The 24769-nt window shown below is 34.9% G+C and overlaps 1 protein-coding gene across 3 annotated transcripts; it reads right to left on the bottom strand.

Moving 5' to 3' along the window:
- Positions 1 to 1126: 1126 nt before the first annotated feature.
- shg (E-cadherin shotgun) lies at positions 1127 to 23919 on the bottom strand. 3 transcript variants are annotated; one of them, XM_071593357.1, is made up of 26 exons: positions 23736 to 23919; positions 21504 to 21638; positions 20734 to 20859; positions 20481 to 20630; positions 20235 to 20258; positions 17880 to 18068; positions 17567 to 17769; positions 17101 to 17278; positions 16602 to 16778; positions 15906 to 16224; positions 15380 to 15495; positions 15134 to 15292; positions 14916 to 15041; positions 14295 to 14444; positions 13301 to 13451; positions 12272 to 12474; positions 11424 to 11609; positions 10682 to 10831; positions 10117 to 10353; positions 9400 to 9638; positions 8570 to 8918; positions 8043 to 8144; positions 7681 to 7936; positions 6272 to 6535; positions 4690 to 4842; positions 1127 to 3561 (listed from the first exon to the last, which is right to left on the bottom strand). In XM_071593357.1, exons 1-26 carry the CDS (start codon positions 23865 to 23867, stop codon positions 3419 to 3421), a joined length of 4617 nt encoding a protein of 1538 aa, XP_071449458.1. In that variant the 5' UTR covers positions 23868 to 23919; the 3' UTR covers positions 1127 to 3418. The 3 variants fall into 3 exon arrangements, with proteins under 3 accessions (XP_071449458.1, XP_071449459.1, XP_071449460.1); XM_071593358.1 differs by having other exon boundaries at positions 1127 to 3555; XM_071593359.1 differs by lacking the exon at positions 20235 to 20258.
- Positions 23920 to 24769: the final 850 nt, after the last annotated feature.

Genomic DNA, 24769 nt, shown 5'->3' with positions numbered 1-24769 from the left:
CCGTACATAGCTATGCTCCATATCAAAGTTTTTATGAGTCTTTTCTTAACATCCTTACTCAACATCCCCGTCATCAACTCCCCCCTCCTTGTGAAAGCCTCTTGCCTACCGCAATTCTTCTCCTTACGTCCCTACTACTTTGACCGCGTTGGTCCAAAACACTTCCGAGATACGTAAACTGTTCTACCTGCTCTAGTTTTTGCCCTCCTATTTTCATGTTTAGCTTAGCCTTTTTCTTTCTAGAAAATCGCATAACCTTTGTTTTATTAATATTGATCCTCATCCCATACCTTTCGCACTGAATTTCCAATATACTCGGCAATGCTTTCAAGCCCTTGGCTGACTGACAAGCTAAAGCTTGGTCATCAGCAAACCTAACTGATTTTACGAATTAATGTTTAGCTTGATCCCTATATAAACCATCAACACAGTAATCATCCCAAAGGTCAGTTTGGCTGGTGATGGTAGGGTTCACTCACTACTAAGCCCGATGGCATGTAAAATTCACACATCAGGGGAGGGAAGCCAGCTCCTTTCCCTATACTAGTTATGGTTTCCCAGGAAGATCTGGTGACTGAAAAATCACACAGCTTGGGTGGAGCTGACGGAGTCTGGAGTGGCTTGTCTGGGAATCAAACCCAGGCCTTCTCGTCAGTAGTCCAACAGCATCACCACCCCTGGACTACCACAACGCCTGATCCCTCTTTACGTATCCATTGATGGCCGTCTGATCAGATAATACATTCAAAACATCATTTCAGGGCCAAATTGAGTAAAAAATATTTTTCAGGTACATTTTATTACTATAAAATAAATGAAAATTAACTGTGGAGTATATTAGGAACTGTTAAACTTGTGTATTGTTTAAAACTTCTGCCCAAAAAATAATGTGTATGTTTCCCCCTACAGAGAAACTAAGACTGGATAAAGCGTCAGGCAGTTGACACATGACTGATTAAGAATATGTCAATCAAAATTGAATGCACTCATCAACTTACAGACCTCACAGCAGGCAACAAATAAATATGGGACAAATTTGTACAACAAAATCCAATATGTTTTATGGAAACCTTGAAGAAGAAGCACATATTAATTTTTTCATCATTTATATTTATATATATTTATATACAAATTAAAAGTAGCACTTCAGTAGAAACAGCATTTTCTCTAACTCTATTTCACATTTTTTAGAAAAATTACTTTTACATACATAATAAAAGACAACCATGAAATACCAGCATTTACTCATGTACGGATGAAATCAATGAATGGCGACATATAACTCATTTTTCAAAACAATAATTATAAAAGGCCTTACCATTTCAAAATTATTTTTCACATTAACAGTTCATTCATTCCCAGTAATATTTATCTAACTCCATTCTGTTACCTCTCTTGTGCATTATTTTACTCTAATCACCTGAAATGAGATCTTTCTTTGACTTCAGCAAACTGCCTGTCTTTTTTCATTTTGTCATTACATTTTTTTTTTACACATTTCATTGGACCCTATATCATTATTTTCATGAAGAGCTTACTGCAGTATATAAAAAAATGACACTGCATGCTTTACGATTGGGAAATCAGTAGTTAAAACAAGAACGCTATGCACAAAGCTCTGATGGTATCTTTCCATTTCATACTGATCCAAGTCCATAAATAAGAACCAAAAAACAAGATAACTCAATATTTAACATCATTTAAGTATACTCTTTTAAATAATAGCGGCAGTGACAGTGATATGTAATGCCATATTTAAACTTAAAATACAACAATTCTCATGAAATACAACAGATAATCAATTGCAAGGCTACTAGAAATCAGTTATCATTTACCCACAATGTGAGTATACACATACATGCATACAAAAACACACATGAATCACAAATCCACGAAACCACCTAAATTCACATTAGAGCAGTATGATTGAAAAGTAAAGGCTTGATCAATCCTTTATCAGTCAATCAATTGTTTTTAGTGTATGACCACCAATTGAAATCCCTTGACCGAAATTGTCAAGTGTTAAAATTAAAATAATTATGATAGGTACATTTTCTGCGTACACAATGCTCAAAGACTACTTCAATCATAACATTTTAGCATATTACATCTGAAGACTGTTTTGGCTGGAATTACTAAATAAATCACAGTAATTTTCAAATTAAGATACAGTCTAATGCACCCTAAGATTTTCTCCGAGTATTCAAAATTTTCTTACAAAAATGAAAGATATGGCAGTACTTAATTAGAGCCCTGTAGACTCTTTGACATAGCAAAAATTTTCACAAATCAGTCGTGGATAATACTGGCATCTCAGGAATGTCAAAAATCTTATCAAACAATATCGATTGCATCCTGTCGTTGAAAAGCATTAAAAAAACATGACCTAAGAGGCACTGTTATGGTAGTTGTTTAAAAAAAATGCCCATTAGACAAAACTTAAGTTTCATCACTTGCATCACCGTTTCTCGGAAACTAAGCAAATAATCCAGAAAATCTGATTTGATTAAAAAAAATAAGCTAAACATCCAAAAAAAAAGTTGAATCCAAAGCACAAAATGCTTTGAACAACTTTTGCTAGACAAATCAAATTGGTTCATCAGCAATGACAAACCCTTTTGAAATTACACAGTCTCCCATTCCTACCTCAACCAACCACTAAGTCCACTTAAGTTTTACAGCAACATTGAAAAGATAGCACATTGAGAAAATATTCAACTCCAATGTAGGTATCCATTTTATAAAAGTGCCTCGACTTTCTTTGGCGTGAAAACCTAGCTGCTGTGAACAAGGAACAGGCTTGGAGAGGAGGTCAGAAAAGAGGCCATCTTGAAAGAGTGGATACAACAGGGTAGTTGAGAGTCCCAGCACAAAATAAAACTCAAATCTTCAATTTCCAAATTAAGTACAACCTTTTCAAAACTCAACCCTGCCCCCACTCCCACTCTTGCTTTGTCACAGTCTTGAGAAGAAAGAAGTCTTTTATTTCTTTTTTTTCAATAGTTTTGTGTCGTAGCTCCTCACCTTTTCCAATATATATCACAGTATCCATGCCACAGGAGTCAATAATGCTTGGTGGAAGGGTACAAACAGAGAATCTGCCCATTCTATCAGAACAGTTAAATCCGTCTCAGTCGGCATACCCTTTCTTCATGACGCCAAGCAAATAAACCCTGTTACCTCAAGGTTTGTCTCAAAAACGAGACAATGAGGCTATTCCTTTGGAAGTAAAGCAGAGACAAGTGACTGGAGATGAGACAGGAACATTAAACGCTCCTTTGTGCGACGTCACTCCAGTGAGCCAATCATCAGCAAACCGCACACATTTACACATGGCAAATTTTTGTTAAAGGAAAAGTATTGTCTTTTGATTGCTTCCAACTATTTTCCACAGGCTATAGAGATGGAATGAATTCTTTTAACACCATGACTCGGAACCCATCTGATTGTACTGATCCTCTTCCTCATCGCTGGAATGTTCACCATACATGTCAGCCAACTTCCGGAAGCGGGGCCCAAAGCTGGATAGGTAGTCAAAGTTCAGGTCTCCCTCATCTGTACCTAGGTAAAGGTGAAATTTTTTTTATCAGTTTATGCTTAAATCCAACAAAAATTGGAAACAACACTTTCCTTCTGCAAGCCAAAAAGAAATTTGAAATTTTTTTGACACAAGTGTTGGAAAATTATTAAGGGTGTTTCGGGATTGTCTAGCTGTTTTAACTTGCTCAAGAACTTGATGTGAAGGTAAACTGCTAAATGAATAAATCAAAAAAGGTTCTTCATTATTCACAAAGTGAGGTCATCACATAGAATAAGGTCTGGATATATTTTATACAATAATTTCATTGCTTAGGACAGAGCTAACCAGAGGATCTACCCTTCTTCTGATATCCTGTGAGATACACTGATATAAATCACCAATTTATTATAGAAGGGAATAACTCATTGTTATACATGATGTCGGCCAAGAAAAATCCCATACCTTAACACCAACATCAACATATTATAACATAACTTAACAATGTTATCTAAATATTACCCTGAAAGCTGCATCAGGGGGTTAAGGCAGAATTGAGAGAATTAGTGCAAGAAAATGTTTAGGGCAGACCCTATTTTCCCCTTCTGAAGAGCAGTAAGAAATGAGAAAAGCTGGAAAGTAAGATGGTTAATGAAAGAAGAGTGCTGCAGTTCTAAATGGCAGTACAAGATTAGATAGATAGCAGCATCTAAGGTTATAACTTTACAATAAACACTCAACTTGGCACAAGTGATTTTCTCTTGTATGTATCACGAAAAAATATGCCTCAAGAGAAGATGTATCCGAAATGGCTGGGAAATTTTCTCACATGAAATGCTATTTGGAAACTTTGAACTGTGAAACTCAGACTTGATCCATTTGAAAAATTCTATCGAGCAGCCATGATAACTTAAATGGGAAATCCAACCATTAATTCAACCAAAATGAACTCGCATTGTGTCACTGAGAAGTGATATCCTAGTAAGGCACTAGTCACTGTACTACTCATCAGTGAGTTCAGTGAACTATTCAAGGGTAATACTCAAAGTAGTAACAATCGATAAGTGGCTACCAACTATGGCACAGTTTATCCCAGCCATTTTGACCATTAAGAAATACAGAGGTAAGACACTACTTCAACTATAAATGACATCCTAACAAAAACCACCTACCAGAAGCCAATGATGAGAGTGAGCCAGTGGAGTTTCCATCCCCCTCATATGCATAATGGCGTACATCATCAAAGGGATTGGTTTCAGGGTCTTTGTCAACTGCAGCCTTTTTGTCCACCAAAAATCCACATATATCTGGAACCTCTTCTGGAGCTGAAAAAAAATTTAAGTCCATTCAATAAAGGTAACAGATCTTGACACAAAATTTAAAACTCATGGCCATTTTTCACTCTGAATTGGTAAAACTATAGAATAGGATAAACTTATTAACTTGTTAACACTTTTTTTGCTATGTAGTTGATTGATATTGTGATATTACAAAATAATTATTTGGTATCACTTGATGTTCAGCCATGAAATTGAAAAAATTATTATTTCAATAAAAATTTGGACTATTATTATTATTATCGCTATATGATTATCATTATTACAGCACTTGAATGAAGAATTCAAGGAGAAACATCCTAATTTGGTGAAGAAAGAAATTCTCTTCCATCAAGACAATGTACGAGTACACACCTTCACAGTTTTGATGGTGAAAATTATGGAATAAAAGTTGGAATTATTACAACATCTATCTTATTCACTAAATTTGGCCGCCCTGTGACTTCTTTTCCAATGAAAAAAATTGCTCACCAGAAAACAATACATGTCACTTTAGGAGGTCATTGTCATCATAGATGCCTATTTTGACGACCTTCTGGAATCCTACTTCGTGCACATTTTGAAACAGTGAAAAAAATCATGGGATAAGCATATTGAGCTAAAAGATAATTATGTTGATGAATAAATAAAAAACCTGCCCTAAATAATTTACTTTTCTATTTTTATCTTATAACTTACTGAACAACCCACACTTTGTGCAGAGAAGTTGATGAAATATTAATACTGGAATGACATGGAATATATGATGGACATTAGAAATGGGTTGAAATCATTTCATCAAAATACGTTATTCCAAGTTGCAGTCATGTCAAATCACCAAGTGCACATTTTTCAGCATTCATTCAATCATTATTAAATATAAACAAAAACTTTGAGAAACTCCTGTCCCAGTTTTCAACAAAATAAGAAACTCCTTTCTTTGCATTTCAGAATCCTAAGGACTGAATTTAAATCAGTGCATTTAATCAGGTGTCAGGAGTAATCAGGTGTCCATGATGAGATTGTCAACTTAGTGTGCTTGAGCACTTTGTTGTTTCCTCATTGGAGTCCCTTTCTTGAATATACCACTAAATCAGTCATTTATTTCTTATTTTTAGACTTACATTGCTCTCTCACATTTATATAAGGAAAGCTTTAGTAGCCAACGGCACATTGGCAGTCAACCATCTATGTAAGTTTTGGCCGCACACAAACTTAACATCCATGCATTTCTTAGACTCGCTCACAAAACAATTTGAACTCCACACAACAAAAAAAAAACCTTCTTGCGCTGCATACACTAACTTTTACAGTTTAGGTACTCATTGTCACAGTATTTCACCATCTTTTTTACACCCAAATTCACATATATGGCTGTTTGACCCTCATTATTTTTAAATGGGTCAACGTAAATTGGTGAAAACAAAAAGAATTTTACCTCTTCCCAGGGGTCTTGACTCCTTCCGAGGGTCGTCATCATCATCATAGTCATCATCGTCAGCCCCCAGTGGAACCCTCTTGCCATTCATCAACCCGTTCAGTCCTTGGTTCGGAAGTCTCAAGACATTCAGGTCGTACCCAGTCATGTCACCTTCACCGCCACCCTCATCTTCATAATTGATTATTGTTTCACGAATATCATCAGTGTCTTTGAGAAGGTCATCTCTCTTCTTTCGATTGACAACCACAGCCAGGACAAGTACTGAAACATTCAATGTTGTTGGAGAATTAAAATCCATCATAGAAAAAAGGAATAGTTTAAATGAAATTATAATTAAAAATCATCTCAACATATAAATGAGACTTGTGGTTCTGAAACTAATGACATATCTTGGGTCTTACTCTACATTTATTTTTTATTTGTGGCTCCGAAGAAGGGGCATAATAAGAGATTTCCACAATTATTTAAATTATGCATTCTCAAACATACATGTATACTTATATCCCTTTCTGTTCATGGACTTTTTCTAATAAATTCAATTACTACAACATTTTTCATTTGTTCCTCCTCTACAATATTCTTCATTCTTTAACAAATGTAATGTGATAAATATTACTCTCCTTATATAATGAAAACATTTTAAAGTTTGAAAAGTTGGTAGTACAAGGAAATTACTAGCTTATCTGTTGTGATACTGGCATAACTTACCGCTGATATTTTGAATACTCATAATGCAATCAAGTAGTAACCTGAAATCAGACTAAAGCTTTTGACAATCCTAGTGATATCATGAATTAACTATGGAAAGGCATTCCACCTTGCTTTCAAGTGGAGGCTGGTTAACTCATTAATGACAAAAAGAAAACATTTATTTTGTTGAGGACAGAGCCAATGAGTCATTGGTGGCACTTAAGAGTTGTGCCAAATCCACTCTCCCTAATACTTAAGCCAATTCTAAATTTTTCATTCCATTGCCAATCAATTACAACTATCTAAATTCTTGAAGTCCCCCAACTTTCTGAATGAATACTAGATTATGAGAAAATGTTCAAAATAGTTGTTTGAGTTTCTTGAATTCATTCCCAATTAAGCAGAATAAATAGTTAAGGCCAGATTTTACAGCAGATAAGTTTCTGTAATTATTTCTGGAATGAATTTCAGTATTTAATAGGAAAATAAAAAAAACTAAGGCTTTTTCCACCAGGGATTCAAGCATTTCTATGATATTTTTCTGTCTAAAATCTTTGAAGGTGACCCTATGTTTCAAGACTCATTTGAATTAACTAGAACATGTATGAAGTCAATTTTATACAAAAAAGAATCAATACCACATTGTAAAATGAAACATTAAGTAAATAACGAAGACTGATTCATGATGGTTAAGTCTGAAATTTAAGTGTACTTACTTAACAAGATTGCTATGCACACCAAAATGGCAACTAAAAAGTTTGAATTGATTCCAAAAGAAACTGCCTTGGCTATTCCTCTGCTACACCCAGGAATTGCATTTTTAGACAAGGAGGGAAAACCCAAGTCATAAACTCTTCCATTCATGGTCAAGTTCCTCACACAGCCACTGTAGCTTCTCTTAGAGACTCCAGGCAAGTAGTTCCACCCAAGAGTCTTTCCCAGAGTCACTATATCAAACGTTACACCTCCAACCTGGGAAAGTTATGAAAAAAAGAGTTGAATTTCAGACAGGGGGGAATAAAAAGCAAAAATGGAGAGATAACCATGCAATATCAATATTTTAAAAGCGGAACATTACCTGAAGTGGTCCATTTACGTTCAGGAACTCATTAGGACCATGAGGGGTGGTAAGACTCAGGCAAGAACTCATTTGACAGCTATCAACTTTCAGTTCAATACTCTGAAAATATGCATGAATAAATTTAGAAACAGATATAAATACAGGTGACTAAAACTTGCGAGCATACGTCATTACAATACACATGGCCATATTGTATTTACCCTGTGTATTGTGATGTTATTAAATACACTTGTATTAAATACACTTGTATTACATACAAATAGATAGGAGAATTAGGCATATCTAAAATTCCTCATGTGTTCCTTGGTGTGCATCATGACATTTATTTCACTCTGCTCTCCCAGTACTCCCTCTAAACCACTTCTCCCCCCTCTAATATTTCCATCCCCTTGTATGAAAAAAGCTTGCAGAGATAGAGTTAAACTGATTGATGCATGAGAAAGTAAAAACTGTGGAAAAGTAGAAAGACTCATCCTTCAATCGATAGTAAAACATTATTTAAAAATCAATAGAAAACAACTCACCATATTTGACCAGAGAATGTCAATCCGATGGGGTTTGCCATCTGCTAGCTTTATTTGCTTCTGCTCAACCTTCACAGTTCCAGAACCATAATCCATCAGAACACGAGGGTAACCATCAAACAACTCCAAGGACATGAAATCTTTAACTCCAAGGGATGTTGCAGCCCCAGTGGCAGATATTGGTCCAACATAGAAGACCAATCCACTATCCTGAAGGGTGGACAGCTCAAGGGAAAGATGGGAATCAGCACATGCCTCCAAAGTTGGATAAAGGGCCCAGCCATCACCAGTGAACCCAACATCTAGGGATTCACAGAACGGTCCTTCAAAACCTTCAGGGCATTCACAACTGCAACAAACGTGGAAATGGTAGTAGGAATAGGATACACATTGATATTACCAACACGTGCCACATTATTAAAGAAAACATTTTAAAGTTATCCTACGATGAACTTTGAAAAAGCCTTTCAGTTAACAATAGGCATCATTATTCATGAAAATGGAACACAATTTACAAAACCAGGAATTGAAAAAATTAATCTTTCAAGGGCACAGTACAAAGAAAAACATTATTTCAATTTATTAATTCAGACTCTTTGCATACAGATTTTGAACATTTACCAAAACTCTCATGTATTGAATTTATTATGCCCTTAATATTCAAGACACATTTCCACAAGAGCCTTTGTACAAAGTGCCAGTTAATATTTTCCTGAGTCGTCCCAGATGCTCCTTTCCAAGTATACTATGCAAAAAAATTTGCTGTTCTAAAAATAGAGGTTAATTAGGTTTACTCTGAACACATAAATATTGTGAATATGTTCCCTTACCCAAGCCCAACAGGGGTTCCTCCATTTAGGCAAATTACTTCTGGTTGAGAGGGTAAGCAGGTGCACTTTGGATCCACAATGGCACGGACACCAACGAAAGATGTCAAATTTGTATACACCACCCATGGCTTTGAGCTTTTGCTAAGCACATTCACACAGCTGGCTTCGCAAGACGCTTTCTCCACTATGCACTCATCTATGCTCACCATCTGAATTTCAACGCCTAACACTTTCTCCAACTGCAGGGAAAATGGAAAGTTTCATTAATATTCAATCAAAAATAAAAACAATAGTAACAAAAGCCTTCAAACACAAAACTTTCGAATCAAAGAGAATCTTAAGCACTTTGACAGTAAAAGGAAAAAAATTAAACACCTAAAGATTATTCGCTTAGATTAAATGTATTTAGAACAATCTTTAGTACATATGTATTTAGAATTTATCTTAATACTGATATCTCTATTCATAAAATGTATGGAAATAATTTAAATCAGCTACAAATGTTATTCGAAATAATATAAGAGGGATATGACATATGCAGGGCAATTAATCGATTCCAAGAATTAATTACACATGGTAAAACCATGTTAAAGGAGTTACACATATTTCTTGCAGTGTTGTCTACCTTTTTTAAATTATGCTATTGTGTAAACTGGTAATGTGAGATAGTAATTTATGAGGGCTGTTGCACCCATAATGAATACACCAATCACCTACCTCTGCCAAGTTATTTGAAGCCATGCTGTTGATTTTTTCGGGTTGATAGTAGGGAGAGCCATGTGCTGAGAATCGAATATCAAGCAGTATAGGTGGATCACTAGGGGAGTGAAAGTATGGAGAAGGGGGAAGAGGGTGATGGGGTGAGTGGAGCACTGTGAACACATCTACATTGTCACGGCTGACATTCAAGATTGATGCCAACTTGTTCCTCAGGATATCCTTTTTACTAATACCCTGAAAAATGAGAGAATACAGTGTTACTCCAGATAAAAGGAATTAAATTATCCCAAATCACTGATAAACATATTTCACAGGAATTCAGCCATTCTGAGGTCACTGACATCAAGTAGAGAAAATGGTTAACGATGACTTCATTTGCAGAACAAATATAGCTAATAATAACTTACAGTTAGGGAGATATTCCCAAGTAATTACTATCAACAGTAAAAACTGGGAATCCATTAGGTTTAATTTTTTGTAGTGCCTCTTTTTACTTAAATATTGAAACATACATTATGAATTAATTAATTAATTAATAATAACATTCTCTGCCCACACTTACTCCAACAGGGGCCACAAATTCTTCCTCTGTTATTCCTGATAATCGAATTGATCCTGATCGATCGACAGCTATTTCAGGAATTTCCTTCACGGTGACATTAACAAAAGCATTAACAGAATGTGTATGGAAATACGAAGAATCCTCAGTAACCTGAAAAGTTTAAGGGTAAACTTGAATCAAACATTGGGAATAATGAAAACATTACTCACATGGGGTTGAAAATACATAATAATTTTGTTCAGAATTCATTTCAAATTCCATTACAAGTGTAATACATAATAATACCCCATTTAACAATTCCAAGGCACATGTGGCAATTGTTTTTCACTGCCTTAACTATTAAAAGTAAAGAACTACAACAAATATTTGAATGGGAAGGAAAAGAGAAATTCATCAGTGCATCTTGGTTGTACTCAAGTGATGTCGATGTTATACAGTCAGAAACATAACGTTAGAATGATATTTCCATATTTTTGAGATGCTCTAGTGGCTGAAATCACATGATATCATGAAATCCACTAGGAAAAATTGATCATTTTACAAGATATAATTCATGCCCAAGGATTCAAACTCAAAATTTTTAAGGCAGCAGACAAACAATGTTAACCATACATTATGCCTATATAGCAGCAAACAACATTTATTTATTGAACAGATCATCAAATAAAAAATCATCCACTCACACAAATATTATTTATAAAATTCACGAAGAGTTAAAAAATTTATAAAAACTAAGAATCACCTGAAATTCCAGGTAATAGGTGCCATTTGGTGTGCCAGCTAGCATGGTGATGGTGCCTGTATTGGGATCCAAATTGAAGTTGGGGTGCTTTCCCCTGCCGGACCAAACAAAAGTCTTATCTGGTAAATCCCAGTCATCGGCATCCTCCACATACACACGTCCGATGTCTGTATCTGGTGCCTCTCCCTAAAACAGTAAGAGGTAAATGAATGTCAACCAGTAAATGAATGCTGATCACCTGGAGATCACTACCACACTTTTTTCTAACAGTCCAATTACTAAAAAATAGTAATGCAGAATATGCAGAAGAAGATGACCGAATTAGTTAGAATTGGAACTTGTAATTTTAGGACAATGTTGAGGACAGAAAAATTGGAGAATATTAAGCGAGAGATGGAAAGGGTACATAGAGACATTTTAGGTCTGTGCGAAGTGAGATGGAAGGATAGTGGGGATTACTGGAGTGATAATTATAGAGTAATATACAGCGAAGGGGACTAATATGGATATTTCTTTTTTGGTCCACAAGTATGATATCAATAAATTGTTAGTTTACCAAAAAAAAACAGGGATGAACAATTTTTCAAAATTATTTGGACAGTTTTAAGCTGATGGACAGATAAAGACAGTTGAAGCTAATAAATGTATTCAGCAAAGCTTCTTAAATTTGTCTTCCTTTGAACATTGAATTCACGATTTCACAAAGAAAACACTATGATTCTTCACCTACAAATATTTTTATCCAGGAAATGTGTTTCGTTTGATTATCTGTTATTTGATTCGGAACATAAGGTGAAGAGCACAATTGAATGAGGATGGTACGCAGATGTTTAATGTGCTGCACCAACCTTATAGTTGTAGACAAAAACTGATGAAGATCCAGACTTCATCTGATTATCATTTTCATCACCAATGACTAAAGTCAGTGTACTTGTTCCTGTCATAGGGGGATGGCCACTGTCCTTGATTGTTATTGGGATGAGATAATACTTTGTTTCTTCGCGATCAAATCGAACGCGTGAAGAAAAGAAGTTAGTCCCATTTGCAGCTTCTGAAAAAGAAAAAAATTAACATCAATTGTACAATTACAATGCAAATAAGTTTCCACAAATTAAAATGGTCAAAACCATTTGAAACAACATGTTTTCAGATAAAATGATTGGTAAAAATATCTTCTTTTTTAGGAAGCAATGCATAAACTCCCTTCAATATCCTCACAAATGAATTTTGATGGATCACAAAATAATCACATCTTCCATTAACGTACTACATTATGAAAAAATATTAATTACACATGAAAAAACAGTAATAACAGCAAACAGTAGTTGAATATTTGATTACACAATATTTGATCCAACCAATTAAGTTATTTACATAAAATTCTTCACCATCACCATTTAAATATATCTTGGCAAAAGTCATTGGTTTCTCTGCCATTACATAGAAATTTATGAAATATTTTGGTTCCAGGTTGTTCGGTATGGAAATCAATTTAGTGTTTTTGATTCTATGTATGTATACATGCGCAAAAAATAATTTTTTCTTCACTAGGACTGCGTGAAGGGGTGAAGGCTCAAAATGGAATTTACAATGCTAAAAAAAAAGAATAACTATGACTGCAGGTCCATTTTAGATCTTTTGAAAGAAAAGTGAGGGACTAATGAATTCAAAATTGATTAATAAATAATCTGAAAAATTTCCCTCTTGGCCAGGCAAGTATTTGGCTACTCTATGATAGTTGTTATAAAACATTTACAACAAAGGGTAAATTTTAATGCTACCGACACCTATTCCCTCAGTTCAAATGCAACACAAAAACTCATGCGCTAATAACATTAAGAATAGGTGTAAACTATCAAACAGAACTATAAAATTACCTGAAATCAAAAATTTGTTCCTAATATCTTCACTGGCTCCTTCCAGAGAGAAGTAGAATGGTGGGCCATTCTCCTCTGAATCATTATCACGAGCAATTAAGGCTGTTATTGTACCTGGTTCAGCATTCTCATTCCAGACAACTGGCTGATCCTGTGTGGGCATTAAAAAGAAATTTTCAAAACTTGTTGTGGCAGTCAATGTGGTAATGAGTCAATATTATTGGAAATGTTGAACTGCAATCTATCTCAAAATAATAATTTTAAAGATAATTATCCACTATCTATAACTTATCACCACAAGTGTGCATTTTACTATACAGCAGCAAAATATGAATCACTATTAGAAAAATACAATTTTAGAGGAACTCCAAGTATGCAGCATTGAATTAATTATGTACCTCATTCAACCCTTTCACTTCAGATTTCAATAAGCAATTTAATATTTTTAAGAGTGTCATTTCCTGTCATACATGTGAAAAATTCAACAGTAAAAATTCAGATTCAGTAAAAATTCAGATCAAAGTTGGGCAATGCTTGCAGTGGATCCATGCATTTAAAACATTTTCATTGAAAAGAGTTAACTTTGCAGAAAAGTAGTTAATAAGAATATCAATGTAAAATCATACTCTTTTAGCATGGAGAAATTTATCACCAACTTCCATGAACCATCTTTGTTAAAAGAGTAGAGAAAAATGAAAAAAACATGATTCCAAATTATGGCCATTACATCCTAATCTCATGAAATTAACAATTGATATATGTAATACCAGTAAAAAAATTCTTACATAAAAAGGACTTCATGGTTGCTGTCTGATTTATAGGATGGATCAATTAACATGCTACATTTTTTCCAAAAAAAACACAAGCCAATGCAAATGATCTCATTCATTCAGGCACATATTAGCTAAATGTAAAAGAAAACAATAGCCAACCACCTGAAATGCAGACATTTATAAAGGAAAAGTTAATACCAAGGAAAACATTATAGACTCACCATGTTGAGATACGGCGCATTGTCATTGATGTCAATTAGAGTTATCACAACTTCAGTACTTTCACCTTGACTTGTTTGACCACCATCTTCATCTTTGGCAGATATTAGAACTTGCCATATGGGATATCCTGGTGGATCTCGGTCTAATGGCTGAAAGTAAATATCATTTGTATTATTTACAAAATAATTTGAGACACATCAAAGGTGCCCGACTAAGAGTAAGGACTAAGGTGTAGTTCATGGCCCATGTGACGTAATTTTTGCTCTCATCGCTTCCTTCTCCCCTTTGTGACAAAATGTCAGAGAGCAGGCAAGACCCATGACGTTTGCCTTTCTAGTCCAAAATTGTTAGAACTTGCAACTCAAAGAATTTCCTACTCTAAGGTATGCTCCAATGGATCTCTTCACTCTTGGTCCGAATAAACTGTCACAGGGTTCTTGAAATACCCTTATATTAAGAATATTTTCCAAAAGATATTAGTTCTCAACTCCAAAATTGAGTAAAAATCAACCATTGATGTAAAATTAAAATGAGAGAGGCTTGTATCGATAGGTATATTCAATTTCCAAACAATGCTCAAATAATTGAAAGTCACAAAACTGTAGTTAACGGAAATTTACCTTGATGAGAGAAAGGCATCCTTCGTTATTGATTGTTAGAAGCTTTTGCTGATCCTCTTTGACAACAAAATACACAATGCGTTGAGGTGCCTTTCTATCCTGTATGTCTGGGTCATAAGCCTGGAGCTGTAAACGCAAAGCAGAAATTCAACAGTAGAGTGCCCGCTTAAAAAAAAATTAACTATCACAACATCAAAGCATAAATGACAATCACTTACATTCGCTATGCAACCATCTACTAATGTCTCCTCTTTGATGGTCACATTTTTCTCATATTCAAGAAATACAGGTCGATTATCATTGACGTTTTCAATCCGAATATCAACTTTCGCCGTATCTTCAAAAAGGCCATCAAATGCCCTCACAGTCAGTATGTACTAGAGAAGGAAGAAATTCTCAATTTAAACCGACATCATCAATAATTCCATACACATTCAATCAAATATTTGAAAAGGGATTCTTACGCTCGTTGTGTTTTCATAATCCAATGGTTTATTCACTCGAATTTTTCCTGTCCCCTTTTCAATAGCAAAAGCATCATAGGTGTTCCCATCAATGATACTATACATGACAATAGATGCTGGAAATAAAAAAAAAGTTCAAGTAGATACAAACAAAAAATAGAAAAAATACCCATCCAAGAAATATGTAAATATATTAGTACCAGAGGTACTAATATATATTACTCTTACTGTATTAGCAACACATATTTGAAACGAAAAATTGTCCACATTCAAAATGAGTTCATATTAAATGATTAAAATATGATAAAGTTAACACCCAGGTAAAGCTACAGCAGATAATTGGTTGTTTTGTTTATCTGAGGTATTATTGAGTAAAAAGTTAGCTGAAATTAGTTCCATTAAATATGAAAAAGTAGTGGCACAACCAAATGTAAAAATACAAAATCATCAGACAAAATAACATGCTTAAAGATTTAATACTATACTTATCTTCTACTGTATTCAAATCGTGTTTCGATTGACATACCTGTGTCATTGTCATTTGCCTTCACCTCAGTGACAACTGAATTCACATTTGAATCTTCAGGAATAGCTTCAGCAATATAATTCTTGCTGGTGAAACGAGGAGGATTGTCATTTTTATCAGCTATATCTATTTTGAAAGTTTGCTGTCCTTGATTTGGTTTACCATTGGTAAGAAGTGCCGATGGAGAATTATCAAAAGCAATCACTTTCACATTGTAAAAGTCAGTCTTTTCCCTATCAAACTCCACCTTTGTTGTGATATTTCCAGTGATAGAATCAATTTCAAACAAATTCTCATGGTCACCCAACTGATATTTCACCTGCAACAAATAATTAGCATGGTCATGAACAACGTCAACTTTTTGCAATTTTTCATCAACACTATCAACAGGATTTTTCATGAAGGACGTAAGAGAAAAAAATCAGGAATGGAATGATTAAACACTTCAATGTTGACAAAATTCAGACATGACTTTTAAAAATATCGATTTTTAATTCTGGTAAACTAATGGATAGGAGATATGTTTGGAGGGTGACACATGAGTCAGCTGAGACAGTCTGACTGTTCATATTATCATTTATCATAATCTCACATTTCACTCAATTGAAGAGTTTTTCCAGGAACTAAATAATTACTTGGATAAAGGAATACTCCCAAAACGTGAAAAATGTGAAAATTTGCCATTACGTGGCATACCTGGTTGTTGGCTGATGTGCCATCCGCATCAAAAGCACGGACTTGCATGACTGGAGTACCAGCTGGCTCATGCTCAAACACACTACCAGATATCACTTCTGTAAATGCGGGTATATTGTCGTTGACGTCCTCTATTTTTATGCGTATGACCTCTTCGGCTGCCAAGCTGTATTTATTCTGAAAGCAAATGTACAGATAATATAATGTCGTGTCGGCACTGCATTGGACCTCAGCCTCTCAAAGCGAGATCCACACACAAACTCAACTTCTGTTAATACGCTGAAGATAATTAATCGACTCATCACATGACAAGTACATCCAGATTCCCCAGGCCAAGATGAGTGGCTTTAAATCCCAGAAAAAACTACATGTACAGGAGTTTCCATTTTTTAAATTAGACCACCAAGATACTACGCATTGAAACTGATATAACGGAGAAAATTGCATCTTAAGATTGCTGGCATTGCTGCATTCACGACAACTACATTTTCATACATACCTGAACACGTATGGTGAGTGTATAGTCATTTATGGATTCATAATCCAGGCGGCGACCAAGTTTGATGTGTGCCTTCTGAGCTTCAGTTTCCAAAATAAACGTATTGAGTTTATTTGTCTGCTCTGTCCTCCCAGTAACAAGTTCAAAAATCAGTTCTGGATACTCATTAATATTTGACCTAGTTGAAAAAGAAAGTAAAATATTATTATCCTATCAATTAAAATGGATTCTTTACTTCAGGAATGTGCTAATGTGTCTTATGCATAGAAATTCCTATTCTCATTAGATTTTCATGTCAATTTGATAACAAACAAATATCTAACAAGTATAGCAATACAATATCATTAGTACATTTTTTTCCTCCAAGCTAAGATTTTATTTTGAAACACAAGTTTCTCCTAAGGAGATTTCTGATTTTGGCACGTGTCAAGAATAATAAAATGCATCCAATTCAAATCATACATACTCAGCATCAAGGGTTACAATTGGAGTTGAGAAATCGCTGTGATTTTCCTTCAGAAAGATGGGCCCATAAGGAACATTGGTAAAAGTGGGTGCTTTCTTGTGAGACTCCACCACAATTATCTCCAAATCAATAGAAACTTCATTGGGTTCATCTCCTTTGTCCATGGCCGTGGCTCTCATTCGAAACTTGTACGATGGCTCTTTCTGGAATATTAACATTTCTCAATTCAGCATGACTTGACAATGAATTAAATGACCATCAATTATCAACAAAAAGTGAGCACACATCATTTTAGATAATCCCTTAGACTCACATCTATTGTCTGGTTCAGGGTTATGACACCGGTGTTATGATCAATTTTAAAGTAATCTTTGTCTTCAAATGCTTTGGGCTCCAGTCCATACACAACCACACCATTGTGTCCATCGTCTATATCCGTGGCAGATATCCTCATCACTTCTCTCCCAGGTATAAGGTCTTGAGGTACTGATTCCAAATAATTCTGTGAAGAGGCAGGAAACAAGATTTTATTGAAAATTTTTCCATTTTTAAACACCACACTTTCTTCAAAATTTTTAAAACTGACTTTCAAAGCAGAAAAATGCATGAAATTTGAGGAATTACAAGCAATGTGTCATCTAAATGTCTTGCACCTACTGTGAACATAGCTTTCAGTTTGAAAAATCATTTTATTTGGGTATAAGAAGTAAATTATAGTGTGCCCTATCCTATGAGCTGTGCCTCTTACAGCGATGGTTAAAGTGAAAATGATAAATAAAACTGCATCCAATAGAATGAGTTCATCCAATGTTCAGGAATTAAAAACTGTGCTTACCAATCAGTAGTTTTTTTTTTTTTAATTTCAAGAAATATAAAGAAGGAATCACAAACAGGACAGCTTTATCCAATTTTTTTCTTAAATTTCATTGATGCCCATTCTATTAGTGGGTTATATACTGAGTACCTAAGTTATTCTTTCATACTAAACTATGTAACAAAGAAGCCAAATGTATTGTAAAAAAAGAGCATTAATAATTATAAATTTCAGCAAAAGATATTTTTTAATTAGCTATTTCATTAATAAGGCTGCTGGAATTCTAGTTCTACCAATAGCTAACTAATGATATAAATTGTTAGATATGCTCATTAAAAGTTCACTCATTCTCTGTAGACAATTTGTTTTTGACTAAAAATCTTCATTTGGTTTCACAAAACAAAATCAACAACTGAACACAGTCTGGTATTAAATATATACATGCTATACACAAATATGCTATTCCAACATACAGTTAATCAAACCTTTCAAAAAAAAATTATCACATCATAATCTATGCAGGCACAGAAAGATAACAGCTACATGAGGAGACACATTACCCCTGTAACAAAAATTCAATAATTCTTCACACATGATGGTAGGTACCTAGTAATGCATATATTTTGGCAGACGTATCCAAAAATAATTAAGCACATCCTTAAATAGCAATGAGCCCATTGGAACTTCATAGAATGTGTGAGTAACTATACGCAATTGTACTTCTATCTCAAATCTTTGGCAACACGTTTCTCACATAGGGTGGATTTCTGTACATGATGTACTCTGGGCCTGATGGTCTCACGAGTTTATTCCAGACAAATTCCAGACAAAATACATGAAATAACCCTGGTATGTGTTATTTGGCATGTTAGGTGATGTGGTCTCTCTTGCATAGAAAGTTGACTTAATATGAAAGATATGCCATGAAAAAACTACAGATTTGGCCTGCATTTCCAACCCAATGGACATGATATCCTTAGTTATTGGCATGTAATCCAATGTTCTGTCTAGCAGAATGGCATAGAAATAACTGTATTTTCTTAAAATCGGATATAAAGCATTGCTTTTAACCATCAATCATAGGCAAATGCAACAATACAATACAATTTACTGAGGACACTTCTCACATATGTGAAGTTTCAATAGTTATTGCCAAATAAGCTTTCTAAAAGAAAATGAACTAGTAATTTCAGGTCATCATCTTGAAAATAGTGAATAGTAAACAGAAAAAAACCACACATTTACGAGCATTTAGATTTCCTGAAACGCACAAAATTACATCGGCCCATCTCAAAGATTGTGTTTTGCAGCAATTAAGCATCTTTGCATAAATAACAACATGTACTTGATGAAGTGTTTGCCCTGCCATAGCTCTCTAATTAAGGGTTTTGAGAATATCATTTAGCCCCTAATTGGTTACTCTTGAATGCCCTAACATATGAGTGCAACATGGCTTGAACTTCTTTTTCATGTCTTCCACTAGGTACTTACTTAAAAAGAAATAGTGAAGTCAAAACCATTATCCAAGGTTCCACATAACTGTCCCACCTGTGGTGACCTTTATCTTGCCTTACTATTTAAAAAAAATAGGACAACACGGTCACATCAATCAAACAAAAAAATTATCAACATTCTTCTCTTGTTCACACAAACTCAACATTGTGAAACATGAAGCTCAAAAAAAAAAAATCACAGATTACAAACATACTGCATTAAATACTGTACTACTTCAAAGTGATCTATCTTAACGGCCAAAAGAAAAGCAAAGTAGAAAAAAATAACTCTAAAAATTGGAATGCTCTTCAATAACTAAAACTTTCATGCACCAATAACTGCTCAAAAGGTTTGACAAACCTTCCAGACGTATCCACGGAAGACCTGATCCGGGTGAATGAAGGCATAGAAAAAATTAATTTATTAATACGATTGCAAGAATTATACTTAAAAATTTTCTCTTACATGACTAACGGAAGGAATGACTACACAAAATGCATATATGTACATGTAATTTTTCTGTCGAAGCAATCAACACAATTAAATGAAAATACCACCACTGCAAAATTGAAAAAATTTGCATTTAAAGGTACAACTGATACTGACCACTTTGTCAAAAACTGGAGAGTTGTCGTTGGTGTCTTGAATTGTCACTTTTATCGTGCAAACATCATCCAGCTGAGGACGACCATTATCTGAGGCACGAACAGTGACATAAACGACTTTTTCTCTGCTTGGCTCATCACGATCAAATATCTGTCAGAAAAAAAGTAAAGGGCATTTGTTGAAAATCAGCAAAAGTCACAGACAAAACGTTGCAGCACTCAAGATTTCGGCACTTGGTGAAAAGACTACTTACGTGTTTGGTGGTTATGAGACCATTTCTGGGATTAATGCCAAATTTCAGACGCTCTCCTTGTGCAGACACAAATGAGTATGTGATGTTTCCACCAGATTCAAATGGGTCATTATCAATTGCATGGACCTGGGTAAGTAAAAAAAAAAATATTTTGTCATCAATCCATAAATCCAATTTGTTACCAGTATTACTAATGCCCATTGATGTCTTCATTAATGGGCATAAACTTGCAGATTGACTCATTTTTCAGCTATCAGTTATTGTATTCTCAGTGTACTTTTTGGCTTCTGTTCATTATTTTGGAAATTGAGACTCATAGTAAATTAAGCACTTTATACAAACATTTATACAATGTACGTAAGATATCACAACCTAGTACTCTCAACATTGAATGGAGAGCTTAAAGAAAAATTGGTACGGAGTATTATGCATTCCCTTATCCATTTTCTTACAAAATGTTCACAAAAAGTCCAAGAAAAGACAAAGTTTATATTTTAAGCAAATTGGTATGACAACATGCATGCATTTTTACGTGCATGGAAAAGAATATTTAACATTTATCAGATCCAAGAATGAATTTTAAAGGAAAAATTTTGCATGCGCATATATATTTGGATTGAAAATTAAAAAATAGAAATGTGGTTTGAAGACCAGAAAATTAATAAAATAAACTTGCACAAAATTTTGTTATTTTAATGTTAAAGTAACTTTACGATTAAAGACATACAAACGTGAGATTAGAATAAACATGACAGAAAGAGCATATTTACCTGAAGCACTTCGGTGCCGACAGGCTGCTCTTCAAGTACCACAGGTGTATACCGAGAACAATTCGTAAAAACGGGTTTGTGATTGTCTTGCACAGTCAACTTTGGTGAAGTTCCATCGGAGATAGAAGACGCAAGCTGAAGAAGATGAAAATAAAATTACTCCAATTAGACTCACTTTAACTATGTGACACAAAAATTTACATGCTGCACTAGTGCTTGAATGAAATTCAAGTTTCATTATGATATGAACACTTTTATGGAAAAAAATCCATTCACACAACAGCTCATAATATTTTGAGATGACCTCCCAGTGGCCAAAAACATACTTCAGCGTCACAAATGACACCATATTCATGAAATGATTTTGAAAGTACCTATTCATTATCAACATTGAGTATGCATTGCAAACGAATTGAAAATTTTGAGATTGAAAGCCAATGAAGCTACATGGGTATTTTTTAAGTGATATTTTTGCCTATTTCCAACAGAATATGAAATTTTCATTACTATCTTGCAATTAATATGCTCTGCTTCATATGCTCATTTCCAGGCCTAAATGACCTCATATGCATTTAAGCGTTAAAAACAAATTTCACATGGCAGGGAACATCAATCATACAATTACATATGATAGCACAAAATACATCCATAAATACCTTCCTCTGCATCAATTGTAAAGAACAACTACCTTTTAAGGAAATGAGCAGACAGAGAGAGAAGGTAAATTACTGAGGCCTTCCGAAAAATTCTTTAAGGCCTGAGGAGACTAATGCGAAAAAAGTTATGTTAGGTCCTAGGGCACAAAATGAAAACAACAATCCAGTTGGTTCAGATGCACATCTATTTGCACATACTACTTGAGGCTGTTATAGAGTATTAGATTAGGCTGACTTTTCATAATGAATTATACAATAGATTATGTAGAATACCATCAAGCAACTCATGATCACAAGCAATATCATGCTTATTCACTTTAAGTGTCCACATTGTTTCTTCTGGTGGAATTACATTTTTCAGTTATATGTCCAAAGATATACTTTATAATGTGCCTCATGTTTCAATCAATCCTGATGCCACTTTTTAAAAGTCTTTCCTATACTGTTTCTTTTAAAAATATGTATGGGAAGGTGGAGGACAGATAATGCCTTTTCCACCATTTGGTCGACCCAGAAGGTGTGGAACAAAATGTGGGATCCAGTTCCTGCACTGTTTCCAATGTCCAAAGAGATTACCATCTCTTCATTGCAGAGGGTTCCACAATTTTTTTCTTATCCCAACTTTCTCTGGACTAATTCATTGTCCTAAAGTTGAAGTATAAGAATCCCATGCATGGATTAACAGACATCTCTCTCCAGAATTGTATACAAAGTTTAAGAATTGAATCCGGGTAACAACTATTCTCCCTTGACATGAAATGGTGGGCATTCTAGACTGACATAAAAAAAGTCTAGATTCCTTCTAATTTAGAGCCCTATTAAAACAGAAATGGTGACATCCTTAATGATACAGAGGCAATACTTTATATTTTCACTGTTTAATTTTTATTGTAAATAACATTTCAAACTGAACATCTCCACCACTGTAAAATGGTCCCTCATCTTACAGCATGTATGCTCCTGGGTTCAATTCAAATTGCCACTGGATGCCACTTCAATCCATAAATCTCTCTTTTTTTGGATTTACAAAGAGATCATATGTGAAATGATTCCAATCACAGGGGGACCATATGGTAAAATTATGCATGGACTGCAAGGTCAAAAATGATGAGCTCCATTTGCCATTATTTTATTAAGGGATAGAGATGAAAAGAATGATAACTGGAAAGCTTATCCTAGAGATCAGAGTCCACCCATACAGAGTACACACAACTAAATTACATACTGCTAAGGAGAAGATCACATTTATTAGAATTTTCACAAGATCCCAGCCTCTTCATAAAAGTAATCTCCACTTATAAGTACTTGCAGCTTGCTCATTCAGATCCCCCAATGACATTAAATAAGTTTAAATGGCTGTGACTCATCCACATTCCACAAAGAGATTTGGAAAGGATAATCATAATAATTAAAATTGTTTTGAGAGGCCTCTCAAACCGACTTCCAGATATGAGACAATTCTGCCATATAAAGCAGAGGAATTATGACACACACTCTTGGAATTTTAGTGTTCTTCCCCACATCCCATGCCTTCATCAACCATTTAGAATCGGAGTTCACATTCTTGGACATTTACCGAATTGTATATTCTGTCTGGTCTGAGATCCTCAGCATCATATGAGGGGAGGGATCGACTGTTGGGCAGGGCCACGGGCCTCCCCCCGAGGTGCCGGGAATGCCGCATTCTCCCCTGCTTGAAGTGGTGCATTCCTGACTGGACGGTTCGGTAGTTGCCTCTGTGGACCCCATGGTGAGCTCCGTGCTCTGGAAAAAAAACAAAAAGGAAAACATTTTTCAATTCCTTGCTCAAAACATGGCAATTTGGTAGCATAGGGGGGGTAAGATGGTCAGCTCAGGAGATCTGGGCCAATATAGTGGTGGTGGTGGGAGGGTATCTATACTTGGATAAATTCCATCATTCAAACAAAAAAACCCAGAGGTTTTCTGGAAAACAGAACTTTCTGGGATACCATAGGCATCATAAGGAAAGGATATGGTTCGGCAGGTTGGTGAACTTATTAAGTATGGTAACCCTCAGGTCATCTTTACCGAAGTCCATATAAGGACATTCATTTAGTCCTCAAATGAAATAATCCACCATCGTTTTCCCTCTCAGCACGCATGTAGGGAACTAAATGACTTTGTCCATGAAACATTTCTTCATGGAATGATGATCATCAGCAACAATATGGATTCATCTCGGTTTAATTTTTGTCTTACGTTTATTCTTGGTCTTGTAACAGACTCTTCACAATAAATTCCTTCTGGTTTCAAATGCCTTAAATCACTACCAGTGGAGGCCTTTGGTTTTTCCATAAATCTCTTGCTTTTGCTACCTCTGATACATTATTTCAATTGAGTTTCATTCATACCATTTTTAATGCTTCCCATTCACCAAAAATCTTGAGCGGAAAGAGCTGCGATTGAGATCAGTTACCCGTCGCCTGCTCTAATATAAAATTCAATCATGATCGCTCCTTAAATGACTGGCAGAAAGACGGTAGACTTACTGCCAAGGGCTGTGATTGGTGTTCAATTCAGTCACGATGGAACAAGACGATTCCTGCAATCATTAGTGCGAGCAAGTAATTCTTCCATTTATCTTTGAAG

The sequence above is a fragment of the Hetaerina americana genome, unplaced genomic scaffold (assembly GCF_022747635.1).
Source record: "Hetaerina americana unplaced genomic scaffold, ioHetAmer1.1.p SCAF_57, whole genome shotgun sequence".
Classification (NCBI taxonomy): Eukaryota; Metazoa; Arthropoda; class Insecta; order Odonata; family Calopterygidae; genus Hetaerina; species Hetaerina americana.
The sequence above is the reverse complement of the archived record's forward strand: the minus strand, read 5'-3'. Positions and strand labels throughout refer to the sequence as shown.

Bases quoted from the DNA above. Each gene is read 5' to 3' on its own strand.
- shg (XM_071593357.1), bottom strand. From the start codon at position 23,867: ATGCACCACTTCAAGCAGGGGAGAATGCGGCATTCCCGGCACCTCGGG. The intron at 15,042-15,133 runs GTAAGTGATTGT...TTGCGTTTACAG, and splicing joins TAGATGGTTGCATAGCGAAT to CTCCAGGCTTATGACCCAGA. The intron at 10,832-11,423 runs GTGATTCTTAGT...TAAACTTTTCAG, and splicing joins CCTATTACCTGGAATTTCAG to GTTACTGAGGATTCTTCGTA.